This window comes from Eleutherodactylus coqui, chromosome 4 (genome assembly GCF_035609145.1).
Source record: "Eleutherodactylus coqui strain aEleCoq1 chromosome 4, aEleCoq1.hap1, whole genome shotgun sequence".
Taxonomy (NCBI): domain Eukaryota; kingdom Metazoa; phylum Chordata; class Amphibia; order Anura; family Eleutherodactylidae; genus Eleutherodactylus; species Eleutherodactylus coqui.
Window position 1 is genome coordinate 266,753,540 of NC_089840.1, and position 13,284 is coordinate 266,766,823.

General features: G+C 49.0%; 1 protein-coding gene across 3 annotated transcripts; it reads left to right on the forward strand.

Annotated features, from left to right (window-relative positions):
- Positions 1-1,021: 1,021 nt before the first annotated feature.
- On the forward strand, positions 1,022-11,658 carry ING4 (inhibitor of growth family member 4). Of its 3 annotated transcripts, none has more exons than XM_066601282.1 (8): positions 1,022-1,178; positions 2,037-2,108; positions 3,762-3,928; positions 4,739-4,853; positions 6,339-6,447; positions 6,839-6,983; positions 7,687-7,748; positions 9,829-11,658. In XM_066601282.1, exons 1-8 carry the CDS (start codon positions 1,142-1,144, stop codon positions 9,866-9,868), a joined length of 747 nt encoding a protein of 248 aa, XP_066457379.1. In that variant the 5' UTR covers positions 1,022-1,141; the 3' UTR covers positions 9,869-11,658. The 3 variants fall into 3 exon arrangements, with proteins under 3 accessions (XP_066457379.1, XP_066457381.1, XP_066457380.1); XM_066601284.1 differs by lacking the exon at positions 1,022-1,178 and adding an exon at positions 1,277-1,311; XM_066601283.1 differs by lacking the exon at positions 1,022-1,178 and adding an exon at positions 1,419-1,764.
- Positions 11,659-13,284: the final 1,626 nt, after the last annotated feature.

Below are 13,284 nucleotides of genomic sequence, written 5' to 3' on the forward strand. Positions count from 1 at the left end.
CCTACCTTTTTGCCCACCAAAGGTCCCCAAAGAGGTCACTGTGAGCGTGGAGATGTGCGATACGCTGTGTAATACCGCCAGATAAAGAACACGGCTGAACTCCTTAGCCATTATAAGCGGTGAACCTTATTTGCCGTGCGCAACTAAATATGCCCCGTGGGTGAAAAAAAGTACAGTACAATGCGCCGATACGCATGCAAAAACGCATAATTCGCCCTGAAAAAACGCAGTGCTGAGGCATGCGCATATGTTCATGTGAAGGAGCCCTTGAAGGTGTTTTCCAGGATTGCACTATTAATGACATCCTCAGGCTTGGTCATCAACAGTCCTTCGTCGGGGTCAGCTGACGGTGGTGCTCAGGTGAGCGCCACAGCTGCTTCAGTCTGTCCCGGGCACAGCGCCGTACATTGTATAGTGGTTGTGCCTGGTATGGAAGCTGAATGGGACCGAGCTATTCCCGTGACGATCTACTTGATGTCGCAGGCTGCAGAGATAGTTTAGTCACCTGAAGAAAAACTTTAAAATTCATTCAGGCAGTCCTTGGGCACGCGGTCTCATTCGTGTTTGACATTGGCGCACCCGTTGATGGGAGCAGGTCTTACAAATCCAGCTTACTCATTAGGCTTCATTATTCAGAAATAGCAGGAAAAGAAACCTTGTTGCCTATAGCGACCAATCAGAGCGCAGCTTTCATTGCTGCAAAGCTGCTTACAAGATGAGAGCTGCGCTCTGATTGGTTACTTTGGGTACTGAGGACGTTTTTATATGTAAACCTCCCAATGTAAGAGAAATTCTATTGAATCGAACTACAAGTCCCAGAATAGCCACATGTTGACTACAGTGGACTGTGGAGTGTGGTGGTACACGGTTGGGGCATTTTATCAGAGTTTGTCCAACGCTTCTCACACACTGTGGAACAATAGCGGACACTCCGCGGTCTCCGACAAAATGGCGCCGCCGCCTCCTTTGCTGGAGACAGAAATGGATCTCGTCACGGGGCCTCTAGTGGCCGGAGCGCTGCAGGTACCACACAAAGGATGAAGGGGGGATTTTTTGTTGTGGCCCCGACAAGATGGCGACGCTAAACAAACCATAGGGGCCCTAAGCCTGCTCGGCGGAAGTTGTCTGTTTGTCGCTCAAGATGGCGGCTGGCATGTACCTGGAGCATTACTTAGACAGTGAGTGATGCGGGGCGAGGGGAGTATCGTGAGGGGTCCGCAGTGATGTCCCCGGAGCTGATACTGGGGAGGGAGGAGTCAGGGAGCTGGCACAGGGAGGGGGCAGGAAAGGGGCAAGAGTGCACTGGCACAGGTAAGAGGGTGGTACAGCAGGGCTGGCACATGGAAAGGGACACCAAACCAGGATTGGCACAGAGAAAGGGGTGGCATACTAGGACTGGCATAGATAAAAGGGTGGACTGGCACGGGTGGAGGGGCAGTATAGTGGGACTGGCACGGGTGAAGGGGCAGTATTACGGGATTGGCACGGGTTAAAGGACTGTATACAGGGACTGGCATAGGTGGAGAGGCAGTATACCGGGACTGGCACGGGTGAAGGGACAGTATAGCGGGACTGGCACGGGAGAAAAGGCAATATTCTGGTGGTGGCACATAAAAGGGGATGAACCTTTGCAGCTGGCACATACCGTGCATGATCTCAAAGAGCACAGTGAGCGACATTCTGAAGACTGGCATGCAGAGATCGGTCAGTATGCTTGGAACTGGCACAGAGAAGGGGGACAACAATCAGAGATGCCACATGGAAGTGAGTGGGTATCTTGGGGCACACGATGGGGGTTGTACCACAAAACACAGCAGGAAGCCGGAGGACAATCTATGTATTCCAGCGGGCACCGATGCCCGGTGATATCTAGTAACATACAAGAGAATGTCCCACGGAGGGCTGGCATCTTGTGCCCCACAAGTGGGTGAGGTCCTGTTCAGTGACAGCAGGCAGAGCTCGTGAAGCGCAGAGTGTGGTAGTATGGTGCGCCCGCCCCCGACCGCCCGCTGACATCGCTGTGATTCTCCTTGCAGGTATTGAGAATTTGCCTTTTGAGCTCCAAAGGAACTTCCAGCTAATGAGGGATCTGGACCAGCGGACAGAAGGTGGGTGCGGCTGCCAGGCGGGCGCGTGACCTGTGATCTCATGTGGATTAAAAAGCCGTATTACATTTTCCGCGACGGTTTTTGACGTAGAAATAAGCGCGGCTTTCAGGCGTGTTAGAGGATCGGCATGCACCCGCGCCCATGGCATGCAATGTGCTTTACTGTCCCATTGAGAACAATGGGCGATGCGGTCCATGCCGCCATCCATGTGAAATCCCTATTTTCATCTGAATACGGCCTCACGTCATTTAGGGGGATGCAGGGATCCTCCGTGCAGCTGTCACAGGCGCGGCAGAGCATCGCAGATTTCCTCCCATTGCTTTCAATGGGGCCGACGCTCGGCACCCTGACATCAGCTGATCGACCGGCCCGCAGTGCAGCAGCTCAGACGGTGTCCGCTGATGACAGCAGGCTGGACAGTCGGCTGATGGACGGGGTCCAGAGCAGCAGACCCTTGTCCATCAACTACTGATGACCTATCCAGAGAATGGGTCATCAGTGGAAAAGAGGGCAGAAGACCCCTTTAAGCCCCCCAGTATAACCCCGAGTCACTTCTAGCTCAGAGATATCAATCAGTCCAGTACAGCTGCTATTACACACAATGCAAGCGGAGCGATGCTAATTGCGGTCGGCACCTGGACTTGTCAGTTCCATCCCATTGATGAGTCCCGATGCCATCCACAATCAGCGTATCTTCTACAATTAGCAGTGGAGAAACGCCGCGGTGTAATAGCACCCTGAGGCCTCCCTCACACGGGCGGTTACTGCAGTTTCCGCAGCGCTGCCATGCATTTTGCCAGCGTTTTGGCTGCCTTTTCAGCACAGCTGAAAACATAGCCAAGAAAGCGGAGGGAAAAAAAAAGGATTACTCCAATATTCATTGAATGGCTGTGATTGGCTCATCGAGCGCTGGCTCTGATTGGCTGAACATGGCACCCGAGAGCCAATCAGAGCAATGTCTTGCTGGAGGTGGGGTTTTCAACCCTGTTACCCGCATGCAATGCTCTGTCAGAGACTGACAACTTCACCGAAGCCTGTAGGAGTGCCGGAGAGCAGCGGCAGGGACCCGGACAGCGCCAGCTAGGTGAGTATTCCTTTTTTTTCAGGTAGTGTAGCTAGGGCGTTTAGCGCTGTCAAAAACGTGGCACCAGGTTCTGCAGCACTGAAAACTCTGCCCATTGACTTCAATAGGCGACGCATGGCATTTAAAAATGCTGACATGCCCAATAATAGAACATGCGCCACAAACGCTATCTGATGCCGCTAGGGCTCGTCTCTTCCTGACAATTGTTAGGCGGCACCCGTGTAGCGGCACGCTAAGGGGTCTTTGACGCAGGATGGAATTGGTCACGGAATTTACTGCCATATGGAAAATTCTGCACCAAAACCTGCTTATCTCCTGTGCGGCTTTTGATGCAAAATTGAAAATGGCTTAATTCTGCCAACCATTCCGCATAAAAATCAGCATTTAGACGTGCAGATTTTGGCGCGGATCTCTGCAGCGACGAATTTCACTATGTTTTGAAAACAACTTTGTCCCGAGTCATCAGTAGAACAAACACTCCCGGCGACCCCTCCAGGCGCTCCCTTAATTTGCTGATCGGTGGATGTTACTTGCTTTCTTTTTCTCAAATATTTGCTTGTTGCCTGCAGATCTGAAATGTCACATAGATCGCCTGTCCTGTCAGTATATGAGCGGCGCCCGCACCATGAGCTCCGAGGAGAAGCTGCAGCTCCTCAGACAAGTGCAGGAGGCGTACAGTAAATGCAAGGAGTACGGAGACGACAAAGTGCAGCTGGCCATGCAGACGTATGAAATGGTAAGTGACATTCCTTTAATCCGGGACCGTTGTGATGAATGTAATGGATTCTGGATTACGGAATGGTCATTGATCGTTCTATAGCACTTAGTTGTAAGGAGATTATGTAGCCTAAGATAACATAAACTCTGCTGCGGAGGCTGCGATCGCACTGCGTTTCACTATATACCCAGCCGTTCACTGAAAGTGGCATCCAGATGGAACTCTGTGTGGAACCATAGGCTTTAAGCCTTTCCAATCCACTGTCTGACCTCTGAAGACATTATGATTTAAGGCTGTACAGCTCCGATGTTGGAAGACGTCCGTCGGGGTTCTCTTACTGTATATTGCCAGCCTCTCTGGTGTCGGAGCCTATCCAATGTGTCACCTCATGCAGTACTGGCTTTAGCCAGCAGATAGCACCATTGTATAACGGCAGAAAAAAGTAAGCCCCCTGGGAAAACCAGGATACAAATTGGACTGTAAAGGGTTAATCAGTCAAACGGAGACTAAAGATGGACCCTTTGCTTTCCGTTTGACCAGGCTTCTATTTGTTTCCGCTGTTTATGGCGGACAGAATAGCGTGGTTGGCTTTCTGGCTTGTGATACGCCACATCCTATAGGAGTGCTGTGATTGGATCAGTTGCCAGATTATCAGCCTTTCTAATTTATTAGACTTCGGATTGCTGTATTTCTTACTGCATAATGTACAAAACGGTAGATTCGACGACTGATCACCAGGAAACCATGTCATATAATCCGTGTCCATGAAGTGTAAATACAACCTTCTTTTGGGATGTTTAGGTGATTTATTGTTCTTCTGCTCTCCAGGTGGACAAGCACATTCGGCGATTGGACACGGACCTCGCTCGCTTTGAAGCTGATCTGAAAGAGAAGCACATTGAATCCAGTGACTATGACAGCTGCTCCAGCAAAGGCAAAAAGAGTGAGGAAATGAGTTGTCTGCCTGATCCTTCTGTCTCTCTTCCCCTAGAAGTGACCGTCTTTAAAAAAAATCACTGTATAGTTTTTTTTATATAGATCCAAAGTGTATTATACTCCAGAGCTGAACTCACTATTGTGCTGCTGGAGTCACTGTGTACATACATTACTTATCCTGTACTGATCCTGAGTTACATCCTGTATTATACTCCAGAGCTGCACTCACTATTCTGCTGGTGGAGTCACTGTGTACATACATTACTTATCCTGTAGTGCTCCTGAGTTACATCCTGTATTATACTCCGAAGCAGCACTCACTATTCTGCTGGTGGAGTCACTGTGTACATACATTACTTATCCTGTACTGATCCGGAGTTACATCCTGTATTATACCCCAGAGCTGCACTCACTATTCTGCTGGTGGAGTCACTGTGTACATACATTACTTATCCTGTACGGATCCTGAGTTACATCCTGTATTATACCCCAGAGCTGCACTCACTATTCTGCTGGTGGAGTCACTGTGTACATACATTACTTATCCTGTACAGATCCTGAGTTACATCCTGTATTATACTCCAGAGCTGCACTCACTATTCTACTGGTGGAGTCACCATGTACATACATTACTTATCCTGTACTGATCCTGAGTTACATCCTGTATTATACCTCAGAGCTGCACTCACTATTCTGCTGGTGGAGTCACCATGTACATACATTACTTATCCTGTACTGACCCTGAGTTACATCTTGTATTATACTCCAGAGCTGCACTCACTCTTCTGCTGGTGGAGTCACTGTGTACATACATTACTTATCCTGTAGTGCTCCTGAGTTACATCCTGTATTATACTCCGGAGCTGCACTCACTATTCTGCTGGTGGAGTCACTGTGTACATAAATTACTTATCCTGTACAGATCCTGAGTTACATCCTGTATTATACTCCAGAGCTGTACTCACTATTCTGCTGGTGGAGTCACTGTATACATACATTACTTATCCTGCACTGATCCAGAGTTATATCCTGTATTATACCCCAGAGCTGCACTCACTATTCTGCTGGTGGAGTCACTGTGTACATACATTACTTATCCTGTACTGATCCTGAGTTACATCCTATATTATACTCCAGAGCTGTACTCACTATTCTGCTGATGGAGTCACTGTGTACATACATTACTGATCCTGAATTACATCTTGTATACTCCAGAGCTGCACTCACTATTCTGCTGCTGGAGTCACTCTGTACATACATTACTTATCCTTAGATTCATACATGTAATTTATAGGACCTTTTTTGACCAGACTTGGCCTGGAAGATCTTCAGCTCTCGCTTCCTCTATGGGGCTGGTGGAGTTCTCACTCGTGTAACAGATAACCATTCCCAGTACATCACCGCTTCTTTTTTCTTACCTCCAGATTTGGCCCCTCACCCCTTTTGTTCTCGCCCCAACATTGGGATAACACTCTGATTATCCTTCCTGCAGAAGGCAGAGGACAGAAGGAGAAGAAAGCCCCCAAGGTCAGATCAAAGGTGAAGAACTCAGACGACGAGACGGCAAAGAGCGGCCAGAAGAAGATCAAATTGGTTCAGACGTGAGTGATTTGTAATTTGGAGGGTGTTGGCAACTGGTGTTAATTAGAGGGATTGTCCAGGTATCAACTATTGATGACCTATCCCCAATATAGAACATCAATAGTTGATCGGCAGGGGGTCAGCTCCTTGGAACCCCCGGCCTATTGGCTATTCTATGGGCCACTGTCGGTGTGTACGGAGCCTGAAGCTGACAGCTCCTTACACATAACAGCTGCCCAGGTTGGTATTGGCACAAGCAGCATGAATTGATGAACCCTTTACATCAACTGGTCAGAACATGTCAGCACTTCCCTCTAACAACTACAAGAAGCTTCCTGTCCGCATGGGCCGATATGCCTGCAAAACGATTTCTACATTTAGTGGAATTTACACCACTCTGTTCCTTTTCAGGGCAGAATACGGTGCTCCTGCAACTAATTTCGGGAAAGTGCACCCTTCTGATGTTTTGGATATGCCCGTGGACCCCAATGAGCCCACGTACTGCCTGTGTCACCAGGTGTCCTATGGAGAAATGATCGGCTGTGACAATCCAGATGTAAGTGCCTTCATGTACAGCTTTGCCTTAAAGGGGCACCAACTTCTCAGACAATTTCTGCCCACCTACTAGCCTGTATTAGTCTCTTCATTCCTGTAATATACTTGCAATAAAAATATTGCTTTACCCCCCCCCCCCCTGTAAATCATGTTTTGAGTGGCTGCCACTAGGGGTCTCCCTTCCAACTTCTCTGCTATCCACTCTCTGTTGTTGGGTACTGAGCTCTTTAATAACAGGGATATTTCCATAGCAACAGACGGAGGGGCTATCTTCACAGGTAGCTGCAGTGCATTTACAGGCCGACAGATCTGCAGACACTGTGATAATGATCTCCACAGTCTCTGCCTCTCCTGCCATTACAGCATGTCTGTCTCTGCACTCACTACGCACACATTATAGTGGGTTTACTAACCATTTGGCCAGAATGTCTCTGAATGCCTGAATCGTCCTGGGAAAGCAGAGGGGCTGACATTCAGATACTGCGTCCTTGCTGATTCAGGCAGCTGAAGGGAAGAGTGTGTGTATAAAGTCAGGGATCTTGGGGACAGCACCAATGGCCATCAGTTATTTTATATCCATCCATGTAAAGACTCTGCACACTGCTGGCATATAAACAGCTGACCTCCATCCTCCGTCCCGCTATGTCTGCACTTGTATAAGTCGTGTGTACATCCATCCTTACCTGCTTCTGCTCTTCTTTCAGTGCTCCATCGAGTGGTTTCATTTTGCCTGTGTTGGCCTGGCTACAAAACCTCGTGGAAAATGGTGAGTTTCATGGTCCTATTTGATTGGTTTTGGGGGGTTAAAATGTTCAACTCTGAGGATGGGTTCTCGGTAGTACTGTCATGGAAACCCCTTAAGATGCTATCACTTTGTGGCTTCTGGCTTTTTATGCCATCTTCTTCTTACTCGCCTTCATCACAGTTCTTTTGTCTCTCTTGCTCCTCCCTACTGCCACCACTTTGCCTCCCTTCTTATCTGCAGTGCCACCACTTTGCGTCTTGCACTTCTTCATGTTGCTTACCCCTCCTTAGTGCTACTTTTTGTGTTGTCATTGTTACTCTTTTTTTTTTTCCCCTTCTCCCATTCTTTCTTTTCCTCAGTGACACCAACCGTATTCTTCTCTTCAATGGCACCATGTTGTCTTCCTTGCTTTAACTCTTAGCTCGTTCTCATTGCAACCACTTTGTCTTCCAGGTCCCTCTATTGTCTTCTCTCTCTCCGTGCCACCACTTTGTCTTCCAGGTCCCTCTCTATTTGTCTTCTCTCTCTCCGTGCCACCGCTTTGTCTTCCAGGTCCCTCTCTGTTTGTCTTCTCGCTCTCCGTGCCACCACTTTGTCTTCCAGGTCCCTCTCTGTTTGTCTTCTCGCTCTCCGTGCCACCACTTTGTCTTCCAGGTCCCTCTCTGTTTGTCTTCTCTCTCTCTCTCTCTCCCCCTCCGTGCCACCACTTTGTCTTCCAGGTCCCTCTCTGTTTGTCTTCTCGCTCTCCGTGCCACCACTTTGTCTTCCAGGTCCCTCTCTGTTTGTCTTCTCTCTCTCTCTCTCTCTCCGTGCCACCACTTTGTCTTCCAGGTCCCTCTCTATTTGTCTTCTCTCTCTCCGTGCCACCACTTTGTCTTCCAGGTCCCTCTCTGTTTGTCTTCTCGCTCTCCGTGCCACCACTTTGTCTTCCAGGTCCCTCTCTGTTTGTCTTCTCGCTCTCCGTGCCACCACTTTGTCTTCCAGGTCCCTCTCTGTTTGTCTTCTCTCTCTCTCTCTCCCTCCGTGCCACCACTTTGTCTTCCAGGTCCCTCTCTGTTTGTCTTCTCGCTCTCCGTGCCACCACTTTGTCTTCCAGGTCCCTCTCTGTTTGTCTTCTCTCTCTCTCTCTCTCTCTCTCTCTCTCTCTCCGTGCCACCACTTTGTCTTCCAGGTCCCTCTCTATTTGTCTTCTCTCTCTCCGTGCCACCACTTTGTCTTCCAGGTCCCTCTCTGTTTGTCTTCTCGCTCTCCGTGCCACCACTTTGTCTTCCAGGTCCCTCTCTGTTTGTCTTCTCGCTCTCCGTGCCACCACTTTGTCTTCCAGGTCCCTCTCTGTTTGTCTTCTCTCTCTCTCTCTCCCTCCGTGCCACCACTTTGTCTTCCAGGTCCCTCTCTGTTTGTCTCCTCGCTCTCCGTGCCACCACTTTGTCTTCCAGGTCCCTCTCTGTTTGTCTTCTCTCTCTCTCTCTCTCTCTCTCTCTCTCTCTCTCTCTCTCTCCGTGCCACCACTTTGTCTTCCAGGTCCCTCTCTATTTGTCTTCTCTCTCTCCGTGCCACCACTTTGTCTTCCAGGTCCCTCTCTGTTTGTCTTCTTGCTCTCCGTGCCACCACTTTGTCTTCCAGGTCCCTCTCTGTTTGTCTTCTCGCTCTCCGTGCCACCACTTTGTCTTCCAGGTCCCTCTCTGTTTGTCTTCTCTCTCTCTCCCTCCGTGCCACCACTTTGTCTTCCAGGTCCCTCTCTGTTTGTCTTCTCGCTCTCCGTGCCACCACTTTGTCTTCCAGGTCCCTCTCTGTTTGTCTTCTCTCTCTCTCTCTCCCTCCGTGCCACCACTTTGTCTTCCAGGTCCCTCTCTGTTTGTCTTCTCGCTCTCCGTGCCACCACTTTGTCTTCCAGGTCCCTCTCTGTTTGTCTTCTCTCTCTCTCTCTCTCTCCGTGCCACCACTTTGTCTTCCAGGTCCCTCTCTGTTTGTCTTCTCGCTCTCCGTGCCACCACTTTGTCTTCCTTGCTTCTCCCCAGCACCCTGTCGTCTATCTCCTTGCAGGCTTTTGTCCTCTGTTCCTTTTATATCCAGTTTTCATTGTCCTCTCTTTTCGCTGCAGGTACTGTCCCCGCTGCTCTCAGGAGAGGAAGAAGAAATAAGGTGCTCTGCGGACGCTCCCGAGGGGAGACGGCAGCAAGTTTAAGGGTGTGGGTGCTACCTGCTTCATTGTGTGTATCCTCGGAGGACAGTTACAGATCGCTGACAGTATTAGACGTTACCTCCAGGTGCTGTTGTCTTGCTGCTCATAAGGAGGCAACTCTCTTATTGTGACGGCATTAGCCGTATGACAAGCCGAGCGTCACCAGAGACCCCTCTCAGTGCAGCCTCGGCCTTGTCATTCATGCTGGGTCCTGTCCCCTCTCCCATCTACGGCTTTCATATGTCTGCTTCACCCCTCCCATGTTACTGACTGCATCCCTTCTCTGTACAGGACACTCGCCAGTCTCTCACTTCTTGTTACACACTTACCCTTGATATGAGAACTACCTCCAGATAATGTTCTGTATCTGCCTTCCTCACCCACTTATTTCCTTTTTTTTATTTTTACATATTCTACTAACTAAAACTTAAGTAGCAAAACACTACAGAACATAACCGGTGCCAAACGTGTTACCTCCTCCCTGCTTCCACCTCTGCCTGTACACCATTTGTCTCCAACAGTGCGTTAAGTCTTACTCCACCCTGACTTCTGCTCTTCATGGGGGTTGTACGGTTGTAAACTACTGATGGCCTATTCTCAGGATGGGACATCGATATTAAATTAGCGGGGTCCAGCGCTCAGGACCTTCTTTGAGCTGTTTGCACTTGTTCTGCAGAAAGCAGACGGCTCTATTCTCACTGCATTGGGCAGGGTGTGCAGACAAGATTCCCGTTCACTTCATTATGCCTTGATGAAAGACTCGAAGTCCAAAAGCTCGCATTAACGTCATGTATTTTTGTTAGCCATTAAAAGGTATCATGTCTACAAGATTATTGGTTTCTCTTGCTGGATACATTTTTCTTCAATACCTGTAATACCAAGACTCGCCACTGCAGTGAGAACAGAGCTGTCTGCTTCCTGTAGAAATCAGCTCAGTGCACAAGTTCAAACAGATCGTTGAAGAAGGTACTAGGAGCTGGACCCCGCCAATGTAATATTTATGTCCCGTCCTGAGAATCGGCAATTAGTAGTTTACTCTCCTCCTTCCAAATGTTTACCCTCTACTCTGGTCTACATGGACATCAGTCTGTATCTCACTCATCTAGACCAGCCTTTACTCCACGCAGAAATCTTCTCTTACCTCCATTCACCCTCTCCAGGATATCTACCCTTATTTCCACTTGGACATCTGCAGTTATTACCTCCACCTTGGCATCTACAACCCCCCAGTCCTCGGCCCTTAAGGTCATTATACATGGCATGGGTACCGGGCACGAACGTTTGTTTGCCCAACAATTGAGCCGTAGAAAAGGGCCAACGAACCTAAAATACGTCGCTCCTGCCCTCCACTGGGATTCTGTCCTCCCGCTACTTTATTTTGGTGCTGAGTTCTTCGTCTTCCTTCTGACTGGACATTTATAACCTGCGAGCACTTGAGCAGCGACTGTCATTAGGACGCCCCGTCCGTGTGCGTTCGTCTCCACACTAATGGCGCAGTATCGGTGGGGCGGCATTACTTCTTCAGGGCCAAGAATACTGTTGTACTTGGGTTGTTTCATAATCCGGACTATTAACTGTTTGTCTGCCGCTCACATTCTCATCGGAACACTAATTTTTGTACTTTTTGGGTCATTTTGATGGTGCGATCGCCCCCTGCACAATGTCCCGGTGCATCCTCACTACAGCCTAATACTGGACGTGGGTTTTCTTCTGATTTACTAGTGAAAGAATAAATTAATAGTAAACGTCTGAGTGTCGTCCGTGATGTCATTGATTCGCGCGCCGTTGCCGGTTACATGTTTGGGTACGACTTGCTAAATAGCCGTATTTTGCTAATTTTGTTCTTATGGTTCATTAGGGCCTTTCTGTGATCACCGATGCCACCTTAGATGTCTGTTTGATTCTGAAATCTGTTCCCCTCCTATTAGAGGCTCAAGCGGCTTTTTTTTTTTTTGTTTTGTCCATGAGCCATGCTTTACACTGCCGCCCTGCTTGTTCAGAGTGACTTTGTATTAGCACAAGCTCAGCAGTGCGGGGGGAGCAGATTTTTATTCCAAGGGTAGAATAAAACTTGTAATTCTGGTACAACCCTTTAGAAGCTGTACTCAATAGCGACCGCAGCATCTAAGTGGTTGGGCTGGTGACACGCAACTGTATTGTGACTGCATTTATGTGTCTGGAATACGGAGAGTGTCCTGGCATCACAGATTAATAGGATGCTTGGAGTTCAGGCCAGGACACTCCTTCGTATTACGGACATGTAAATGTGGCTGGGATACGCTCCTGTGTCATGGACCTTAGTTGGGGCTTCCTGTCATAACTCCTTTCGGGGGTTAAAGAGGTTTACCTACCCAAATAAGGGTAGAATAAGGGATAAGTAGCCGATCGCTGAGGTTCTGACTACTGGGACCTCCACCGATCCAGAGATATGTGGTCTAGTGAGTCCTGGAAGATATGGTTGTACATTTGCGCTGCTGCTTCCTGCGGTTCAGTGGGACTGCAGGCGATGGCAGCATTCAAGCACTCAACTATCTTCAACAGTCCCGTGGAAATGAAAGGAGCGGCAGCCGCAGGAACATGCCAAATGGCATTCTGGGTCCCAGTGATTGGCTTTCAGACGATCAGCTAGTTATTCCTGTCCTGTGGATCGGGCCGTATTCAGGAAGGCGACTTTTTTTTTTTAACTGAAAAAAATCTGAAAATGCACAAAACTAGAAAACATTGATGTGAATAGGAATATACACAGTGGTGGTTTTTTTTTTTTTAAGAGATCGCAAGCAGGTGAGTAAATACAGCCTTTAAGGGGATTCGCACGGGCGAGACACGAAAAAATACAACCCATTTTTGTAATAGGAGTATTTACATGGGTGATGTGAGACGGAAACAATGCAGCATGTGCGCGAATAGAACCTGCCGATGTGCCGTCTCCCACACTTTGCACAGACTGGGGGTCCATGTGATGCGAGTTGCTCCCAACAATCTGTCTTGCCTGTGTGAATGCACCCTTAGGGCTCCTGCACATTGGCGGCAGCGTTATCGGGATGTGATTGACGCCCCGATATCGCTCTCGCAATCCTTCTGTAGCCCTGGATGCAAGGCCTCCCATCCCTGCAGGACTGAAGGAATCTCCTGCTGTGGCTGTCACAGCCACGGCAGGTAATAGTGGTCTTCTCCCCTTGTTACCAATGGGGACGGCGGCAGCAGCACCAGCCTCATTGACATCAATGGAACACGATTGCTGAAGGAATCCCCTGCAGCAGGGGATCCTGATGTTCTCAATGGGGCCGCCAGCAGCAGCGACAGCCCCAATAAAATCAGTGGTAGATGATCGCAGGGGACTCCCCCCGGTGAGGATTTTCAGGGGGAAGTTGAAAT

What these genes read in the sequence shown, in the direction of transcription:
- ING4 (XM_066601282.1), top strand. Translation starts at nt 1,142, where the DNA reads ATGGCGGCTGGCATGTACCTGGAGCATTACTTAGACA. An exon ending in CCTGGAGCATTACTTAGACA is followed by an intron (nt 1,179 to 2,036) that starts GTGAGTGATGCG and finishes TTCTCCTTGCAG; the next exon opens with GTATTGAGAATTTGCCTTTT. An exon ending in TCGGCTGTGACAATCCAGAT is followed by an intron (nt 6,984 to 7,686) that starts GTAAGTGCCTTC and finishes CTCTTCTTTCAG; the next exon opens with TGCTCCATCGAGTGGTTTCA.